The sequence below is a fragment of the Octopus bimaculoides genome, chromosome 8 (assembly GCF_046866305.1).
Source record: "Octopus bimaculoides isolate indiv1 chromosome 8, ASM4686630v1, whole genome shotgun sequence".
Lineage (NCBI taxonomy): Eukaryota > Metazoa > Mollusca > Cephalopoda > Octopoda > Octopodidae > Octopus > Octopus bimaculoides.
Window position 1 is genome coordinate 74981613 of NC_142935.1, and position 21586 is coordinate 75003198.

At 34.5% G+C, this 21586-nt stretch overlaps 1 protein-coding gene across 1 annotated transcript in view; it reads left to right on the plus strand.

Moving 5' to 3' along the window:
• LOC106884339 (calcitonin gene-related peptide type 1 receptor) overlaps window positions 1-21586 on the plus strand; it is a 107267-nt gene that overhangs the window by 34139 nt on the left and 51542 nt on the right. The window contains exons 2-4 of the mRNA XM_052969887.2: window positions 17919-18015; window positions 19729-19842; window positions 20659-20762. Coding sequence (XP_052825847.2) covers window positions 17919-18015; window positions 19729-19842; window positions 20659-20762 — 315 coding nt within the window. The remainder of the gene's footprint in view (window positions 1-17918; window positions 18016-19728; window positions 19843-20658; window positions 20763-21586) is intronic.

Sequence of the window (21586 nt, forward strand, 5' to 3'; positions counted from 1 at the left end):
TAATGAACACAGGCGCAGACAGTGTGGCTGTAGGGTTCAGAAGTTCACTTTGCAACCATGTGGTCTACTTAAGACGCGACCATTAACTTGTGAATGAATTTGATAGACAGAAACTGCGTAGAAGACTGTCGTATATATACGAGTGTGAGTGAGTGAGTGTGTGTGTGTGTGTGTGTGTGTGTGTGTGTGTGTATGTGTGTTTGTGTGTGTGTGTGTTTGTACGTGTGTGTGTGTGTGCGTGCGTGCATATGTACATATGTATGTATGTGTGTGTATCTTTGTGATTGTGTTTGTGACAACCGACGTCTCTTGACAACCATTGTTGGTTCATTTACGACCCCATAACTTAGCGGTTCGGTATAAGAGGACCTATAGAATAAGTACCAAACTTACAAAAAGTAAGGACTGACTCTGCTGTCTAATGACTGAAACAAGTAAAAGATAAAAAATAAAATGATTGTTTATATTCTTTTCGCTAATTGTTTGCTTTTATTCAACCATGCTTTACATTTCAATGAGGACATCTGGAATTCGTGGTTCATGCACCGTTAACTTGTTACGTTTCACTTTATTGACAAGCACTCAGGGCAACAACTTATTGCTAAACACATATATACTTTCTATATGCATATGACTATTTCTAATTACTTGTAAAGATAGAATTGAAAGAAAGCAAAATAAAATTATAAAGAAAGAATATAGATGTATCTATTTGCATATGCACATATGCATACCTCTTACATACATTCACTCTGTTTATAGAAAGCAGAGAGAGATAATACAATATGATACAGTCAAATACAATAAAACAAAATACAGTATGCAGACATGTGATTAAACTAGAATATATCCCCATATATATACATACAAAACTTAGTATCTCTTGGTTTTTACGTAAATTTGTTGATACATAAGCTAATGCACCTATGAAGATAGATACAAATGAGAATGTATAAGCCAGTGTGCAAGAGGTGTAAGTTCCGCATTAAATCACCATAAATGTTGTCTTTTGCCTAGACTTTTCAATGAACAATCACACCCGCTGGATAGCTGATCTCAGTAACAGTGCACGACTATTTTTCCCTGTCCCAAAGAACAGTATCAGGTTTGTTATGGTTGCCCCAACCTGTTGTTTTTATTGGTGTGTTGCACCAGTATTCCTGGGTAATTCTTCCTGCGGATAGCATTATAAATATTCTTTGCAACTATATCATGTTCCAGAGGCAGGTAGCATCTCGTGTATGTATGTGTGTATGTATGTGTGTATGTATACCGAGACAGAAAGAGCATGTGTGTGTGAGAGAGACAGTGTCTATTCGTTATTCCAGATCGTGATATTTTCTCTTTGATCTTTCATGTTCTTCTGTCTCACCTTGACAGTTCCTGTCTCTCTTCTCAGGCTCAACCTTGTTTTTCTGGATATATACCCTCACTCTTCTCCAAGACGTCATTCTCTATCCCGTCGTTACACTTACGACTATTAACAAATTCAATGGTATTCTTATTGAGATTTTTCTCAATGATGCTCTACTGGAAGTTTCTTTACTCTTCCCGTTCGTAGTGGTATCTCTAAATAGCCTCTTCCATTCATTCCTTATCAACGATACATAATAAAGTCTGCTATATTTCTCTCTTTGGTCTACTACCTGTGATTCTTCGATTGAAAGTAAACACTTTGCTTATTTTGTCTTCCTCACCGAGACACCTGTTCAGAAAATAAGCATCAGAAAATTTCTGGGAAGAACTATACGAAGGCTCTTGGTGAGGCTAAATCTCAATATATGGAAAGCACCACCTTCCGTATTGCAAAGACACGTACTAACTCAAACACACATACTATATATATGTATATATATATATATATATATATATATATATATATATATATATATATATATATATATATATATATTCATTCATACACACAAAACTACTTACGTATATATGTATATACATATATAACTACTTATGTATGTATGTATGATTGTATGTACGTATGTACTTATGAATATATGCATATAGATAGAGAGATAGATAGACATGCATACAGACAGAGATGCAGACAGGTAGGTTGGCATATAGGCAGGTAGGTAGGTAGGCAGGCAGACAGTCAAGCAGGTAGGTAGGTAGGTAGGTAGGTAGTAGGTAGGTAGGTAGGTAGGTAGGTAGGTAGGTAGGTTGGTAGGTAGGTAGTTATGTAGTTAGGTAGAATAGATAGATAGATAGATAGATAGATAGATAGATAGATAGATAGATAGATAGATAGATAGATAGATAGATAGTAAACTTCGCTTTCCAAACTTCCTAGAACTATACAGTCCAGAGCGGTTAGCTGGCGGAATTGCTTTGATGTGGGAAGAGACGCTTTTTGATATTTCTTCCAATTCTTTGCAGTTTGAACTAAGACATATCTTAATGCTCAAACACCTTAGAATAAACATATCCACTTGATGAATGATGACCAAAATATCCCATTTGAAATCGATAAAACAGTAGACCTTAAAAATTTTGGGTTCATATTCATTATTCTCAGAATATTTATTCTTTTTCTTGTGTAACCAAGTAAGTACTATATACCTCAGAATTTTTTTAATTCTTTTAGTATAAGTGATGAACCACCTCACACTATCAACGTGGAAAATTGGGGTGGTTAAGAAATTCTGACAACAGAATTGGTTATTGTAAGTGGCACAGTGATTGATGCAGGACGTACTTTGCATCATGTGCCAACATCAGTAATTCTTATTCGCAAACTTTGAAGTCTTGATCATATCTTATATATGATATATTCACTCCGCCTTATATATAATGTTCTTCACGCTATCCTTTTATCAGTAAAAATATTGCTGTTAATTTGTCAGTTATCAAGCACAAAGTATTGACTACAATGTGTTCTTGTCCCAATCATTTTACATCTTCAAAATTGGGGTTTCGCAGCATATAATACCTTGAAATTGATCTACTCCAATCCATAAATATAGCCCTCTATGGTAAGTATATCTCTCTTGACCCTACACCTTTTATAAGGGATCAGTGACGTCAGTGGTCATTTAGCCAATATGATCCCTATCAGAAATCACAGAACCAGCAGAGGCATGATTCATCACTTCACCAAACAAACAGACCAAACACACATCTTGTAAACAGGATATAATCAGCAAGCTGTTATTTCGCATCCACTTTTCTTGGACAGATATATACTGTAGTAAGCAGTGGATTCTGACCGTCATGCTGCTAGACTCAACCACTCACCTTTTTGTCTCAGTATTGCTGTGAATACTCGTTCAGTTGTTCGTAGTAATTTTCATTCACCAGACGTTGTAATTTTGTTGACATGCGTTGGTTTCAGTTAAAAAATAATGATTAAATATGCGATTAGAGATTACATGTTGTTAAGATTCAAATCATATATTAAGAGAGGCTGTGACTAATTTTGATGTCCCAAGCAGGAGAGAAAGAATAAAGGATTATAACAGAAAAGAAGAAATTAAAGGGAAAAAGTATCAATGTGGTATTATGTTGTATAAAAAGTGATCAGCCGCCCTATATACTTATTGGACTGTTTATAGATTATGCGTTCGACTCCACCAGATGTGCCTCTGTGATTTCTAGTTAGAACAGGTTACTGTACATCAAGTCACCCAGGATGGTTAATGAAGACAGACGGCGTCAGTTCCAAGAGGACATACAGAGATATGTTCATAATAATGTGAAACTGAATCAAAACACCAACATGTTAAAATCACGTGATGATTACAGAGAATTTGATTTATCATGCGGAATAGTCTTGTAGAAAACTCTAAATTCTATTTTACAGTTGTCATTCATTATACCTAATTTCAGTTTTATTCTAAATCGTGACAAATTTTGTCGGGATGTTTTCGTGTATTAGATCTACATATGGCTGAGTCGATAGGATGGACTTCGAGTCAAATAGCTCGTGACTTTATGCTTTTGCGACCTTTGCACTACTCATCGCTGTCAATGAATCTTTGCCGTCTGGTGCAGGGTAGAACTCTCTATTGTAAATTTTATCGATCCTATAAAACTGACGAACGTGAAATAATAAATGCGATAATACTTAGAGATATTGTTTTGAAATGTACTCCACCAATGTGACTTATTTCAGATACACTGCATGAAGTTGAAATTTTCAAGGGAAATCCTGAAATTTATTATATATTTGAATTCACTAAATAATTACCTATTCAATTATAAACACTGTACAGCGTAAGGTGATATACATTTAGTGAATACAATTTATAGAATAAATTTATGGAATAAATATCATTTATTTACATTGTCAGTGATATCAATTTTATGTTGAAAGTAACATCAACACATTCTTTCATCACTTGATTCTATGGACAAATACAATTTTCAATAAATCATTTAACGTCTACCTTGTATATTTAAGCAAGTCATCACATGTCAAAAGATATTTGTGGGTAAGGATACCTGGTGATGATTCTATATCATCACAACAGTAAATACTTTACTTCAGGTGGCTAATTATTCAAGAATGAAAGGTTTACATCTGTAACTTAGCTTTTTTATGAGGTATGTAGATGAATGGTTGAATGGTGAATGTGTTAAAAGATTGCTTCTAAATAAGTAAAACAGAATGTATACATACACATGTACAGTAACATTTTTGGAACAAATGTATACATTCGGATATATCATTTGAATAAATTTGTATTCTGAAAAATAAGTCTTAAAATAAACACATACATACATAGTAATATAAAATATAAACCTACGGTATGCGTACGTAAAATAAATCGCCACTATCTAGACAACAAGAGCTACGTATCGTATAAAAATATTGTGGTGTATATTAATGATGAATATATTAGATATGCGGTAGATATACTTTATACACGGTATGATAAATCGATGATATTCGCATTCATATGATTTCACTACAAACTGAATTAATAAGTCCGTACTATGATTTGTATTCTAATTGAACAAAACTAAAATAAAGTATAAATATTAATCAACCGATCTGCTTCACTGAGGATTACCGCCGAAAATCTGTTGATATTTTTTCTTTACTTGTTCAATTTGGGAGGGTAGAATTCTATAGAATATAATCAATTTCATATTATTAACTGTGTATACATAATTTGATACGTAGAGCGACACGACAAGGATTTGCTTTCATAACTAAGTATTCGACAGTTAGAAATTATGGAAATTATAGGAAGAACCAAACAGTGAAAGAATTAATATGTTCAGAATATTTGTATATATTTTCAGACTGAGGGAAACTTTAGCTTTCATATTGTACAGCTGAGCATTCGTACAATATGAAATGTTTAAAGCCTTTTATTGTCTGTTCAAATATGAATTAGAAGCAACTCGAGATATATAAGCAAAATCGAACACACTTACACAAGGTATGTGTTTTCGATTGTGCGAATTGTTTGTGTTCGAATACCTTATAGAAACGAGAAAAATGCTTATATGATTTGTAATTAGTTTCGTTTATCTACATTCAGTCCCACACTCCATGATGTCAATAAGATATCCGTTATATACGATTGTAATTTAATTTATACTAAAAGCTTGACTATGCCCGAGGTCAAATGATAGGCATCTCCATGTGAGCTTGCATTATGTGTAGTTAAATATAGAGATTAATAGCAGTTATTTAAATTGGTTTCATAAAAATTGATATTATTTTATTCCTTTGATACAGGTCTTCATAAACATTTATCTTATCTTCTGGGCATTATTACTTTGCTTCGGAATTATTTGATTTCTTTGATTGTAGTTTAAGGCAGTTAAGAAGCTACATAATATATGTGTGCGTGTGCGAGCGCAAACACACACACACACACACACACACACACACACACACACACATATATATATATTGGGTCATCCCATAAATAATGCAGTTTTTTTCAATTGCATGAACTAAAAGTCGGAGGGGGACAGGATAAACTACCTGCATCAACTTGCTGTAAAAGCAGGCAGTAATTTTACCTTGTCCTTATTCTTAATGCAAGTTTTGAAGAGTGCAGTTCGATTTTAACAGCTTTTTTTTTCAAAATTATAATAGAAGAGACAAAGGAACATATTCGGCATATTTTGCTTTATGAGATCAATAAAGGTAACAACGCAACGGAAAGTTCGAGGAATATTAATGCAGTATATGGGAATTGGACAATAAGTGTAAGCAAGTTTCAACGGTGGTTTCAGAAATTCCGAGCCGGGAACTACAGCCTAGAAGATGATCCTCGTCCTGGAAGATCTGGAGAGCTCGAAGAAGACGTCCTGCAAACCCTGGTGGAACTAAGTCTCATCATAACTGTTTAGGATCTAGCAGAGAAGCTTGGATTTGGTCATTCAACCATTCATCGATACCAGCGCTAGAAGAAAAATGAGTATCTTTGGTTTTAAGAAAGGTGTTCTTCCATCAGCATAATACTCGGCCACATACAGCGAGGATGACATTCCAAAGGCTGGAGCAGTTTGAATAGGAAACGATGCCCCACCCACCATATTCGCCAGATATTGCCCCATCTGATTATCACTTATTCTACAGCATTCAAAATCATTAGGATGGAAAAAATATGAATTTTGTAGACGAGGTCAGATCAGTACTGGAGGAGTATTTTCGTCAAAGACAAGTAAATGTTAGAAGCGTGGTCTTGCAAGTTTACCAGATGGACTGAAGAGCGTTGTAGAAAATGAAGGAGAGAATAGTGTAGATAATAATAATAATAATAATAATAATAATAATAATAATAATAATAATAATAATAATAATATATTTAAATCAGGTAATATAATTATCATAACAACCGACATCTACTGCATCTAATCCGGATAAGCTTAGAAATAAGAATAAAAGCATAAATAATTTGTGTAAGAATATTTTGTAGTTTAACCCCGCCCCATTCAGTATAAATGTCGCTTTTAATGTGGCTAAAAATTGTCGTTCTTAATGTGTCTAAAAATGTCGCTTCTAATGTGGTTTTACTATATAGCAAGACTTAACTCTAGTAAATTAAACTGTGCATTTCATAATACTACAACAACTGACAATACATATAATATTACAACTTCTAGACACCTAAATAATGACAATGTAATATATACTGCAAATAATCGATATACCGATCTTACTGATTCCAATAACAGTACTATTAATAAAATGGAAACTGAACCCCTCATACCTGCTAATAACCAAAATAACTTTACTCTATGCAGCTGTCTCATTAATAACCAATGCCTTAGGAAAGATATAGTACATATATACGTGTTCTATCACTGCTCTCGGTAAAGAACATGTTTAGATTGGTGCGTACTTTTATTCATTCATACTTCGCTAGAATAATCTCAAATTACATTTAGGCATAAAGACAAGGCTAATAGTTCATCTCTAGCTAAATTCGTACATTCTCTCACTGATGATAATATTAAATTAAAATTGCTTGGTCCATTGTGCGAAATTCACAACCGTATAAAAGTAGTGGTGGCTGGTGTGGACTATATATATCTGAGGTATTCCATATTAATAGACTTGATAAAATTAAATCGAATATTATTAATCAACATGATGAACTGATTGTAAGATGCCAACACCTTAGATATAAATCTTTCTTACTTTTTAACTTTTTATCTGGCGGTCGTCTAGCGTTCCTGCTGGTTGATTTCCTTAAGAAGCTTCTGGTCTCAGTCAACTCAATGTTTATTTGTCTGTTTCTGAAGTTCTAATTGGCTAAACCCAGGGTGACGCCAGTAACTAATGTTTAGAAAGATGTACAGTTGTTTGGGTTTCGAATCTCGAGAGCAGCCCATTTCTTAAACTTTTGATTTATGCCTGTAGTTTCTAGTCGTTTTTCGTGGTTCGTGGATAAACTGCGTGTATACAAGACTTATAAATTTTTAATGTATTGTCACTCTCCGAACTTATGTATATGCATATATGTGTGTGTTTCTGCCTGTGGATTTTATCTACCTACCTACCTACCTACCTACCTATCTCTCTATCTATCTCATTCTATCTATGTGTGTGCGCGTGTGTGTATATGTAAGATATACATAATACTCACACACATACATACATACATACATGCATGCATACATACATCCATATATATATATATATATATATATATATATATATATATATACACATACACACACAGTGGCAGGTGGGTGAATGATTACATTACAACTCATTTCACTCTAACAATTGTTTTTCATATAAAGTTGTATCCCTCCGTAAATCTACAACATATATCTGTTTTAACACTTTCAGCAGACATGTCCAGAAATTCTTAATTATTACCGAGACTGTAATTTTTTATGTGTCAGGTGTGAATATTCAAACTCTTTCTAGTTTTGCGTATGCTGGAACACGCTATGGGGGTAGAGCGTTGGAGTATGGTAGAACGCAGCAGAGAAATATTCATAGATTATTTTAGCAATACTTCACTTGTCACTTCTAATTATGTATTTTATGAACCACAATTAGGCAGGATTGTCTCTTTCTATTTTTAGCTCTGCAATTGTTTATTGCTTCACAATATTTCATCATATTTTCTCTTGTTACAAGCCGTAAGGTTAACAGGAAACAAATTTCTCTTGGAGAGCTTTTGTTCTTCTGTTGTTGTTTGAAGTAGGTAGAATATATACGATATGCTACCTAATGTTCGTAGGTACACTTCAAGATTTTAGTGGGTTATCTAATCATCTTTTTACCTGGGCAACATAATAGTGCAGTTTACCCTAATGTACTTAAACGCTCTTCATATTCCCGTTTGTTTGAAGCTTGCTAAACGTCAGATAGTTTTTCATCAAATTTGATACCTTCAATTAATTGCCATACGAGCTTTTGATTTTTTTTTTTTTTTTTTTGGTTCCCTTGCATGATTCTTTCCTCTTTTTCTCGGGCTGGTACACAGTTTCAAATCCCTCAAAATTATCATTAACAGCGCTTGGTCTCTCGTAATACGTTTCACACTTTGCTTTTTTTGTATCAACTTTAATGACTTTAAGAGATTTAGCCAGAGTACCTTGGCTGACTTTAGGTTGAAGCTTTTTGGGTGAATGAGGCAAGTATTGCAGAACTGCATATTGTAGCCACTGCTTTAGCGGAATTCTCATGTATGTTTAAAGAAAAATGGAAACACACACATACACACACACTAGCACGCATACGGACACGCACATACACACGCACGCATGCAGACACGCTCACACACCACCACACCACACACACACACGCATACATATATGTTTGTGTGTGTGTGTGTGTGTGTGTGTGTGTGTGTGTGTGTGTGTGTGTGTGTATGTGTGTGTGTGTGTGTGTGTGTATGTGTGTCTGTGTCTGTGTCTGTGTATGAGTGTGTATGTGTGTGTATGTATATGTATGTGTTTGCAGATATAAAAGGTTACTGAGAATAGAGTAGGATAGTAAGGAAAGAGTTACAGTGAACATAGTAGGATAGTAAGGAAAGAACTAGAGGGAAGGAAAGAACTAGAGGGAAGGAAAGAACTAGAGGGAAGAAAAGGAATAGTGAGATGGGTGGTGTGACTAATGAGGAATTAGTACAATGAAGACATCAGTTAACGAAAACCAGAGAAAGGAGAGACAAAGTATATCATAATAGCAGGACAGTGACCGGGTGTAGACAGTGTCAGCGAAGCAATCAGCAGTAAATATCCGTAGCATGGTAAACAGATTCTACAGGAAAATAGATACAAACAGTGGAAGGGAAGGATTAGAGTATGGAGTGTTGGTAAATGAGGGAGGAGAGAGAAAGAATTTCAGTCTGCAAAAAAAGGGGAGGCTCGTTTTTACGCTAAAAATTATGATTTACGGTAGTGAGAAAAGGTGTTTTAGAACTTATACCAGCACGTAAAATTACATCAGAGAAGCGATTTAGTAGAGACACCTCATTGTAGCGTATTATAGTAAGCGACTCACGGCAACACTGCTCAAAAATTCCTCATCAGCCCCTAAGTATTATATACTTCACACGACCTCGGGTGTTGAATCTTTTCATCAGCAAAAATGTACTGTTTATTTCTCAATCACAATATAAATATTCACTCCAACGTGTTCTTGTCCCAACCAACCAACATCTTCAAGATTGGGACTTCGCAGTATATAACACCTTAAAATTGTTCTATCCAGCTATATAGATGCAGCCCTCTAAAATAATTATATCTGTGATCCTACACTTTTAATAATCTCTATCAAACCTACCAAACCATTTGTGTATCCAAACACATTAATCTTTCACTTTGAGATAATTTCTCATAAAATAGATAGTATTTAATAATATTAAATGTTTCTTCAAATAACATTACTATGCACAAGTAACGAAAAGCGTACAAGCGTGAATATTTATCCGCAGTGACCAGACACCCACTGGTTTCACTCCAAACACAATGATTAAATATACGATCAGAGATTACATGCTGTTATGAATCAAATCATATATCAAGAAATGTTGTGTGTCTAATTTTGATGTCTCAAACAGGAGAGAAGGGACAAAAGAATGTAACAGAAAAGGAGGAATAAAAAAGAATAAAAGTGAGCGATCACAGGCGTTGATGTGTGGTAAGAAGTTTACTTTCCAAACACATAGTTCTGAATTCAGTCCCACTCCTTGCCCCACCTTAGGCAAGTGCCTTCTACTATATTTGAGACTAAAAGAAGCCAGTTGTGTGTACATATATATGCGCGCGTGAGTGTGTGAGTGTGTGGGGGTTGGGGTCGTTGTGTCTATGATGTGCCCCACCGCCGCTTGGTAACCGGTGCTGGTGTGTTCACCTTGCCGTAAATTAGCGGTTCGGCGAGATACCAATAGAATAAGTACCGTGCCTTTTCATGAGTTGTGTAGATGAATTGCTAGATAGTAGATATGTTGACTGGTCGCAAATTAATAAGCAAAACGAAAGATTTGTGAAAGCATTTCAGTAAAATTTTTGATACCACTGCACATATTCAGATATATCATTTGAGTATATTTATGTTCTGAAAAATAGGCCTTAAAATAAACACACATACACATAGTAATATAAAATATAAACCTACGGTATTCGTGTGTAAAATACATAGCTACAATCTAGTCAACGAAATCCAGCTATCATAGAAACAAGGTTATGATATATAGAAATGGTGAATAAGGTAGATAAATGGTAGATATACATTAGCCACGATATTCACATTTGTAAGATTTCATTACAATACAAGCATTTAGAGACCTCTGCTATCATTTTCGCACAAGTTTGGTGACGCAGTAAAATATGTACCTTCTTCAACTTATCTGCTTCATTGAGAGTTACCGTTGAAAATTTAATATCTCTTTTTTGTCTTTACTTGTCCACTTTTGTTTAAATAGAATCAACTTTTACTTATTACCTGTACATATTTTATCTGACCTGTAGAACGAAAGAACTGGAGAGATTTGCTTTCAAAATTGTGTAGTCACCTATTAATGAAAACTGTGGAAAGAATTAATATATTCGAAATGTTTGAATATATTTTCACACTAACAGAAATGCTATATTTTTTAAAAATCAAGTTAAAATTGTACAATACGTTTTAAATGGTTTAAAACCATTTACCGTTTTGTTGTCACCCAAGTTCATAGAAGAAACTATGGTGATACGAGCGAGAAAGAGAGAATGACTGATAGCATGATTTATAATATTAATTAGGTTTTGTATAATTCAAATTTTGTCCCACGGCCATTGAAATCAATTAAATATCTCTAGTATACTGTTGAATTTAATTGCCTATACATTAATGACACCAAAAATTAACCTTACCTCAGGCCAAATGATATAAGAAAACCTTTATTCAATATATATCTTCATGCCGGTATGTGTGTGTGTATGTGTGCTTGCTTTGTGTGTAGGTAAATATGAAGACTAATAATAGTTGTTTATAGTGGTTTCATAGGCATTAGTATTATTTTATTATTCTTATAAAGCTTTTCATAATGACAGCTTTTGAAATAGTTAAATATCTTTATATTAACTGCATAAAATTAGTTGAAGTATCTTATACTTAATTTCAGGTAACCTCCACTGAAAGTTCATAAACCTTCGAGATATGTATGCTGATTCTAGACCTAGTGGTAGCATAGATTTAAGATCCCTCATCTACACCACTGCATTCAGAAACATCGAAAAGCAGAATACATCAAAACTTGCAAGCTACAGCTGCCAATTAACAAAAAATGATCAGACTTTGTCATCATTTAGAAGACTGACGGAAAATCCATACGTGAATACTACGAAGAGGTTCAAGCTTTAAAAAACAGAAAAGCCCATTACCCGAAAGAATTTGCGGAAAACAAGCTTGCGTCTTACTACCAAGGCGAAAATCATTATTCCCTATATTCAGGAGAAATAACTCAAACTTAGACACAAGACACTATCACCTTAGGTCCCATATTCCTCTTGTATGACCGTTGCTCTTATAGTTCCTTACATAAAATAACTGTAGGACTTCATGTTAATGTGTTTCTCCAAAATACTCCGAATTTTACGCTTTCAGATTATTCCACCCTTTCCCCAAATGTTTTCTTTCCTCTTTATTCTCTACATCTCTTACTCCATCTTCTACTTTACGCTACTCCCACACACATGTACATGCACTCACACACTCCACCACCACCCCTCTTTCTCACACCACGACTCTCTTGAATCTTTAATATTTAATAGTTAATACTGAATATACAGGGATGTGAGCGAGTGTGTGTGATATTTAATAGGTATAGATCTAGATTGATTCATTTCAGCATCATAGGCGATTAATGCCAGATAGTTAAAGTGATATGTTATTCCGTTGGTTTGACTTTAGTTCGTTGTGTTTATGTTTTCTTCTTTTAAGTATGTTTGTATTTTCGATATGATTTTGCTGTTTTAGTTAAGTATATTTTATTTATCTATATCTTTAAGTTGGAATATTCGTTTAAATATATTTTCTCTAATTAAGGTTTATTTTAGATAACTAGTGAGCTAGATTGGTTTATTTCCACATCCCGTTATTTAGAGACGAACTGAAGTGATACGTTATACTGCTAGCTTTGGTTCTATTTTGTGTTTTAAATAGTCAAATAAGTTGTTAGGTCGTAATATCTATTGATTCATATTCTTTAATCAATCTATGTTTTTGCAGTTCCAAATTGACTATATACTAGGTTATCATTATTTTCTGCTTTCAGTATTAGTATCGTGTTTGCTAGTTCTTTTTAGTGTTCTGTGGTTTTCAAGTTCTATAAATCTTGGGTATCAATGTTTTCTGTTTTCTGTTTCACTTTTTAAAATCGGTGCTTCGTAGCTAGAGTGGAGATTTATGTTTGAGATTTGATGTTTGCATTGGTAACGATATTATGTAACTTCTATTATGGTCCATTAACTTTTGGAATTGTTAATGGACCATAACTATTATTTCTCTTTTTCGATCAATGAACAACCTAACACATTCTTTTCATTCAGGTTCTTCCTTCATTTTTCGACAAACCGGACAGAACTAATATCCTCGATTGGGGATATTCGTCATTTTCATATGTTCTAACCGCTCTCTCTATCTATCTCTCTTCTCTCTCTCTCTCTCTCTCTCTCTCTCTCTCTTCTATCTCTCTCTCTCTCTCTCTTTCTCTCTCTCTCTCTCTCTCTCTCTCTCTCTCTCTCTCTCTCTCTCTCTCTCTCTCTCTCTCTCTCTCTCTCTCTCTCTCTCTGCTGGCGGTTTACTCAGCTTATGGAACTGTTCTTCATCATTGTGAGCCACATGCTTGGCTTTTCTAGAAACAGCCGTAAGAGACTGTATCTGTTTATATTCTCTACCTAAATTAAATGTTTTTCTAGTGATGCTAAATGTTTTGCTTTTTAATTTTCTATTCTAAACTGCATCCACCCGCTCAGGGAGAACCCCTTCTAGCTGCCTTTGATAAGCATTCTCAGCTCAGCACCTCAATTTTCAGTTCCAGTTCAAGTCGGAGTTTTACGGATGAACCAAACTAAGCACTCATATTACATTCCTATTATATTTCGTCAGTTGACAAAAACTCCTAGTTTATCCTATATATATATATATATATATATATATATATATATATATATATATATATATATATATATATATATATATTCTTTTATTCTTTTATTTGTTTCAGTCACTTGACTGCAGCCATGCTGGAGCACCGCCTTTAGTCGAACAAACTGACGATAGGACTTATTCCTTGTAAGCCTAGTACTTATTCTATCGGTTACTTTTGCTGAACCGCTAAGTTATGGGGACGTAAACGCACCAACATTGGTAGTCAAGTGATGGGGCGGGGGGGACAAACACAGACACACAAACATACATATATATATATATATATATATATATATATATATATATATATATTAGACAAGAAGAGATAACAAAGCCAAAGCTGTGAGGAGTTTACTGGACATTTATAAGGAAAGAGATATAGTCTTACAGCTGTTTCTGGTATATTATGGATATCCCTTCATCAGAGACGATGTGTGAGAGGTAAATGTTTAACTTCGAAATAAAGAAATTATTATGGAAAAGGAGGAGATAGGGAAATTAGAGGGAATTATAAGAATGAAAGTAGAAATAACATAAAATCTTGTCGTTGCAGTTCGATTATTCGAATAAAGTGGTGCATAGAAGTGGTTAAAAAGTTTCCTGTACATGGTAAGTTCCGATAGAAGTTCGTGTTTTGTCATTTCAAAGTATGGAACCATGGATTCTGTGTTGCCCATTCGAAGGGCTTTTGTGGTGTGAATGAAATTTGTGAGTGTATTGGTAGTATTTGTGGATAGATGGGGGCGGGGAGAGGTGTATGATTAGAATGAGGAGATAGGTCAAAATGAAGAAAGGAAGGGAAAATGAGAGGAAGAAAGAGAGAAGAAAAAAAGAGAAAAGAGTAATGATAATAAAAAGAGAGAGACTAGAAGTGGAAGAGAGAAGAAAAAATGAAGAAACGGCAACAGAGGTGAGAAAAGGAGTGTTAGTTGGTGGTCAACATAATGTGACGGGAGGATAAGAGAGGAGTGAGTAGTAGTTGTTTTAGGAGTAAAATTTAAAGTGGAGGGAAGAATACCAAGGATGTCAAAATTTCTATAAATAGACGTATGTGATAAGTTGGTGTGATAGGCAGGAATTAGAGAGGAGGAAAGAAGATATAATGACATACGTACGCTCGCACCCACATGTGTGCATATGTATACATACATATACACACATACATACTTATATATACGTATGTATACACACGCACACATATATACATATACATACACGTGCATGCTCACACGCATCCATAAAGTATTCATACACACATATGCGTGCACATACATATATATGCATACGCACATACAAGTGTGCTGGCGCACTCGTGCTCCCACAGTCACACGCACACGCGTATACAGGTACTTACGTATACTTATATACACATACACACTCATATATATTTGTATATACATATGCACGTATATATATACATACACACACGTTCATATGTGTGTGTGTGTGTGTGTGTGTGCGTGTGTACGCGCGCGCGTGTGTGTGTATATACACGTACATGTACCCACATACATATACATACATACATAAAAATGCATGCACACACATTTACACACACACGTGTATCCGCTTGTATGTCCAAATATGTAGTATTAAATTACCGAGATCCTTAAAGTAAGATAGGGGAGTTAAAGAATTAAAGATGAAAAATTAAAATGGAGATAAGGGAAAGTTAAGTAGGGTTGTTGGGGATTACCTAAGGGATGTTGTGGATATATGCTGTGTGGTTATTTAGGTTGCATTTAGATTTGTGATAAAATTTGAAGGAATGAAAAACGCAGTGGTTGCATGTACCTAGGGCTTCATTATATTTATTTAGTAGTGTCGAAGAGTTGTGTTTTTCATATGTAGAATGCCTCTTTTAGGCATAACTTACAGGCTAAGCGTTATCCTTGGTATGGAAGCCCTGTATCTATTATGGACCATAACAAAATGCAGGGAATATTTCTATCTTTGAGATGATGTATGTGACTGGCGAGTGTTATGGATTTACTGTGTTTCTCGTATCTAAAAGAATCGAGATGAGCGGCATATAGCTGTTTAAAATTTATGATTGACTCTATATGTATAACTATAGAATTGTGTAATGTGTTGAGGATGGTGCATTTATAAATTACATTAAATCTTCTACAATGGGTTTATGGGGGGCAGATAGACCCAAGACGGCAGTTACAAGTGGGTGCATTTTGGGGATTATTTTAGAAGACATTTGCGCAAGGTACCCCGCAGCGGGACTGAACCTGAAACCATGTGGTTGGTAAGCAAGCTACTTACCGCACAGCCACTCCTCAAGTTCTGGTAGAGTGTAAAGGTAAAGTATTTCCAGAGAAGCACTCAACCCGAATACTGGGCTATCAACATAGTCGGGTTCCAGACCAACGCCAGAATTCTTCAAATGCAGAAAATCCTTGTTTCACGATGGATCACGCCATAATATGGGTTTAGCGAAGAGTAAATTATAATCCAAATAAGAAGACATCTTTAATGATTGGTTACAATTGTTTCTGTACCAAATCTACTTGCAACACCAGTTTACGCAAAAGTTCGAAATGAAAATTTACGTAATGTTAACGGTTTTAGACATTAGGGTAGCACTTCATCAGACTTGCATCAAAGGTGTGCTGTCACATTATGCGTCTTCCAGACATAGTTTTTAGCTTATATCGGGAATAAACAAAACAAAAAGCAAATAAAAGTGTGGTTATGGAATGAGTGAATAGGGTGGAGATCATGTGGGGCGGATAAAGAAGTAGTAGTAGTAGTAGTAGTAGTAGTAGTAGTAGTAGTAGTAGTAGTAGTAGTAGTAGCAGTAGTAGTAGTAGTTAAACATTAATAAATTAGGTAGCGCCATATATAGCAAATCGCTGTATCTGGACGTACGATAGCGGTCGGTCATTGCAATGATTCCGCTAGTACCGAATTTCGTTTGATGGGTGAAAATTTATTTGACCACCAAACGAAGTACACCAGCGACGACGGAAAGGAAAGAAAACTATTAAATTGATCACTTTGACAATTGCCCGCGAATCAAATAATAATAAGGATGCTCATGATGCTTGTGGTGGGGGAGTAGTGTGGTAAGTGACAGGATAACATAAATCACACCCTAGCTAACAGACCTACTCTGTGGCCTTAAAGTGTATAAGTAAGGGAAACGAGATGCAAAATGAAAAAGCGGCATTGCAAGCAGAGTTGGTACAAAAACAATTGTAACGAATCATTATAGATGTGTCAAAGAATTTCTTTGTTTTCTTATTATTTGGATTATATATACTAAATGAATAAATATTCAAAAATATTTGTATAGATATTATTATTTATTACATACATACACACATACATACATACATACATACATACATACATACATACATACATATATACATACATACATACATACCAGAGGTGAGTCCAGGTCATCAGCGTCACGAGACACATGCCTGCTCGAAGAATTTCACGTTTTTCTGCAATATTTCTAGCCCCAAGTGGCTTATTTTTTATATCTAGCACTTTGTCTTTCTCCATTTATAAGTTAAGGGTAAAAATAATGCACTGAAGGTCTCAATCAAGCGAACATTCAGTAAAATGGAAATTGAAGAAACAGTTAAGTCACGCGCGTCATTTCGTAAACGTATTGAATTGGTAAAGAAAGCAAATGGCGGTCAAATTGAAGTGAAATAAGTTGACATAAACATAAAATTTGCAATGTTTGATTTTTCCGAGTTATACCAATTATAATGAAGATATTTGAATGGTCCCGATTTACTTGTTACATTTTGCCTTAATATTTCAATCACAAAAATGTTGTTATCGTTGTTGTTGTTGTTTCGAACAGGCTGCTGAAATTTCGATGAGGAAACAGCGTATTTTGATTGGAAAGGCCAGAGAAGAATGCTTTGACAGTATCAATTCTGATCCTCCAAAATACACAAGTGAGTAACCTTAACTTCATAGAAATTTTATAGTTTCATTGTAATGTCGAGAATGACCGCTAGCTGAAAGTACTGGGCTATTGTTGAGTCAACAGTTTATACACTGTAATTGATTCTGCTCTTTAAATCTGGATAAGATTTAGTCTATCCAAATCACTTCCTCTAAGCAGCTACAATCGACAATATAGTTTTCCGATAAGAGTTCCAGGGTCAATAAAAGTATAAGTTGTTCTCGCTACTTCCATGTGGACAATATAATCGATTATAAACAAAAGCAATAACAAATGACTGCCTCACAGTCGCGTTTTTGTTAACCCTGTATGTCTCTGTAAGAATTATCTTGATTAGTTAAATGAATGTATTAGTCCTACATAAATACAAACCGCTTATTTCTTTCATGACTAAAAGAATTTTTTTCTTTTTTTGTCTGTAGATGATAATTATAATTTGGTCTTTAGTTAGCCCTAATTAAGACTTATGACCAAAATCATTGCAAAAGTGACAATCTCATCTTTGAGTATAAGTTGGTCTGCTTTGTTCAATGTAACATTTTCTTTAAAACTAAAGAATGGATTTTAAAGAGACTTGGCTGCTCTTTCTAGTAGGGCTGCTCCCTTGCCTAGCAGTTATTATTGTTGTTGATAAATATACTGAACTATTTATTTCGTTGCTGCACTAAAAATTAAATTGTAACATTTTCTTTTCAACAGTACCACCTTCAGATATATATGTAATCATTTTTTAAATTTTTATTTTTATATTTTATCTTGTTTATTTTTGCCTGCTGTAATTCATCAATATGATATTAAACTTACTCTATTCATTATCTGAAATATATTTTACGTTATTTAAGTACTTTTTTGTAGTTTCTTACGTTGATGAAATTAATGTGTGATGAACACACTAACTTCATCAACTATCAACGAACGAAACCACTAAAAGCCCTTAAATAATGCAAAATGTATTTCAGACATGAACAGAATAAGTTCAGAAGATACAGTTTAATGTGTCTAGAAAAACTGCCAATTTAAATGACCTTACTTCGTTACATAAATGTCTTTATAGAAAGCTAGTCAGAAAATTTTTAATCGACTTAGTCATGAAAACTCATTATGAAAGCTTTTGGAATTCAGATCATATATACTCTCCATAATTTTATTTCATTTATTAATATTTCTTTCATATTTTCATGGCAAAACTATTGAACAAATCTAATGAGAAACAGATCTCAGTTACTTCTTGTAACTGGAAATTATCTTGGAGAAATATATTAATCTTAAGAATTTAAGGTCAGGCTCCTCAACATTTAGTTTGGCCTATATTGACTTGGTTCTTATTGTTTCTTAAACTGTATTTATTAAACTATGAATCAATTTTTATTAACTATTCAAACTTTTCAATAGATATGTGTTCGCGTATATTCCATTGATATTAAGGAGTATCTTTAATCTGAATTGAGTTTGCGTTTTTGTAAGTAAAAACGAAAACTAGACATTAGTGATTCAGAATCATAGTAATACCTTTAAATGTTAATACATTAATATATTTTTAATCCGTTCTACTAGTAAACAGTTCAATTTATAATGGCTTATTCGTTGATTTAAAAAGGGTGACTAAATATCGAATTACATTATAGCAGTAAATTTCTGCATTTAAAGCATTTTTAATCAACAAATTTTAAACAAATTTTAATGATACTTGATCTTTTTTAAGGTGGTCTGTGGTGCAACCGGACATGGGATGGCATTGCATGTTGGACCGATACACACGCTTCAAGCACAGCTACACAAATTTGCCCTTCATATATAATAGGGTTTAACAAATTCGGTAGGTCTATATATTACCTTTATTCATCTGTATTTTATAAATTAACGAACTAAGTGTAAAAAGACAATTATACTCGCATTATATGTAGTCATTTATTACTATCAAATATTGTTTTTTCGCTTTATATTAAATATTCACACAAGAATAGCTATACACATATAATTATCGAGAAATAGAAAGCAAGCCTTCCTCATTTTCTTGATGGCATAGTTCGAAGTGTAACTTACATCACTCTATGTTTTCTTGGGATGAGATCAGACTGGTTATCTTACTAGAAACTAAAAGTAAGATCTAAATAAAAGAGATTACTTGATTCTAACTTCGCCAGTGCTAAATGAGAGTCAGCAACTTGAAACTAGTCATCCATCTGTTGTTAGATTTGCATATTGCATGTGTTCCCTAACGACTAGCATCATTATAAATACCTTCTTTTAAAGAAAGTTCATAGTGTCTTCAGATTAAAATCACCTTGGTAGTCTATTATCTATATTAAATAACCAAGGTGAGGTGGCAGAATTGTTAGCACGCCGGGCAAAATGCTTAGTAGCATTTCGTCTGTCTTTACATTCTATGTTCAAATTCCGCCGAACACTGGGGTTGATATAATCGACCTGCCCCTGCATCGAAATTGCTGGCCTTGTGCAAAATTTGAAACTATTTTGAATTACCAACAAATATTTTGTGATAATCTTAGAGTTGAACCGATGTCAGTAGCAGCCCAGGTATCAATAATTTGGATCAATTTTAAAAAAATATTACAGATCTTTCAGAAAATAGAAACATTTTCTTACTTGGGATATGATTTTAATTTTTCAGAATATGCTTCCCGCAGGTGCACAGAAACGGGCGAATGGTTCCGTAGCCCGAAAACAAACAAGAGCTGGACGGATTACTCTCGTTGTATAACTCCAGTTGACACAGTGAGTTTTTGTTTATTGATGTTTTAATGAATTAAAAAAACGGATAGAGCACAGCCTTATAAATTGAACGAAGAACCAGTTAATAGCAGAAAGAACGTTTCTTCTATCAGATCCACTTACAAGGTTTTAGCTGGAGATAACAGCTAATTTCCCCAGGGGCCACGCAGTCGGTCTGAACCCAGACAAACTTTTCTCCTGAACGGGGCGACAGTCCGCTGCAGGGTTATCCATTTGCAGCTGAGTGGACTGAGGCAACAGGAAGCGGAGTATTTTGCTCAATAACACAACGCACAGTCGGTCTGGAAATCAAAACCACGATCTCGGGTTCACGAGTGAAACACCCTAACTACGCACCTTTACATATATATATATATATATATATAATGTGAAAACTCATGGTGTAGAGGTTAGGGTGTTTGGCTCACGATCAAAAAGTGATGAATTCACTTTTTGGACCGAGCAGCGTCTTGTGTCTGTAAGGCATTTCATTCACGATGCTTCAATCAACTCAGCTGTAAAGAGCACCAGCAAGGTACTGGTGCGGCTCCCCAGCTATCTCTCACGTGTGATCCTCGATGAGAAAGAATGTCTATAGCTGTCTGGGGTAATATGAAGTACATAAACAACTACCAAGTTATACTCGGTTACGAGTGACGGTCAGCTGCATTTTTAGACATCTCATAATATTAATATTGTCATATAGAAATCCTGAGGTGTTAAGAAAAGTAACTCAGAGTAGTAGGTGTGTTGACAATGTTAATAAAGAAAATGAGAAAGAATTAAAATACTGCATGATTTACAGAGTTTGTTACTGGGGAGAGGAA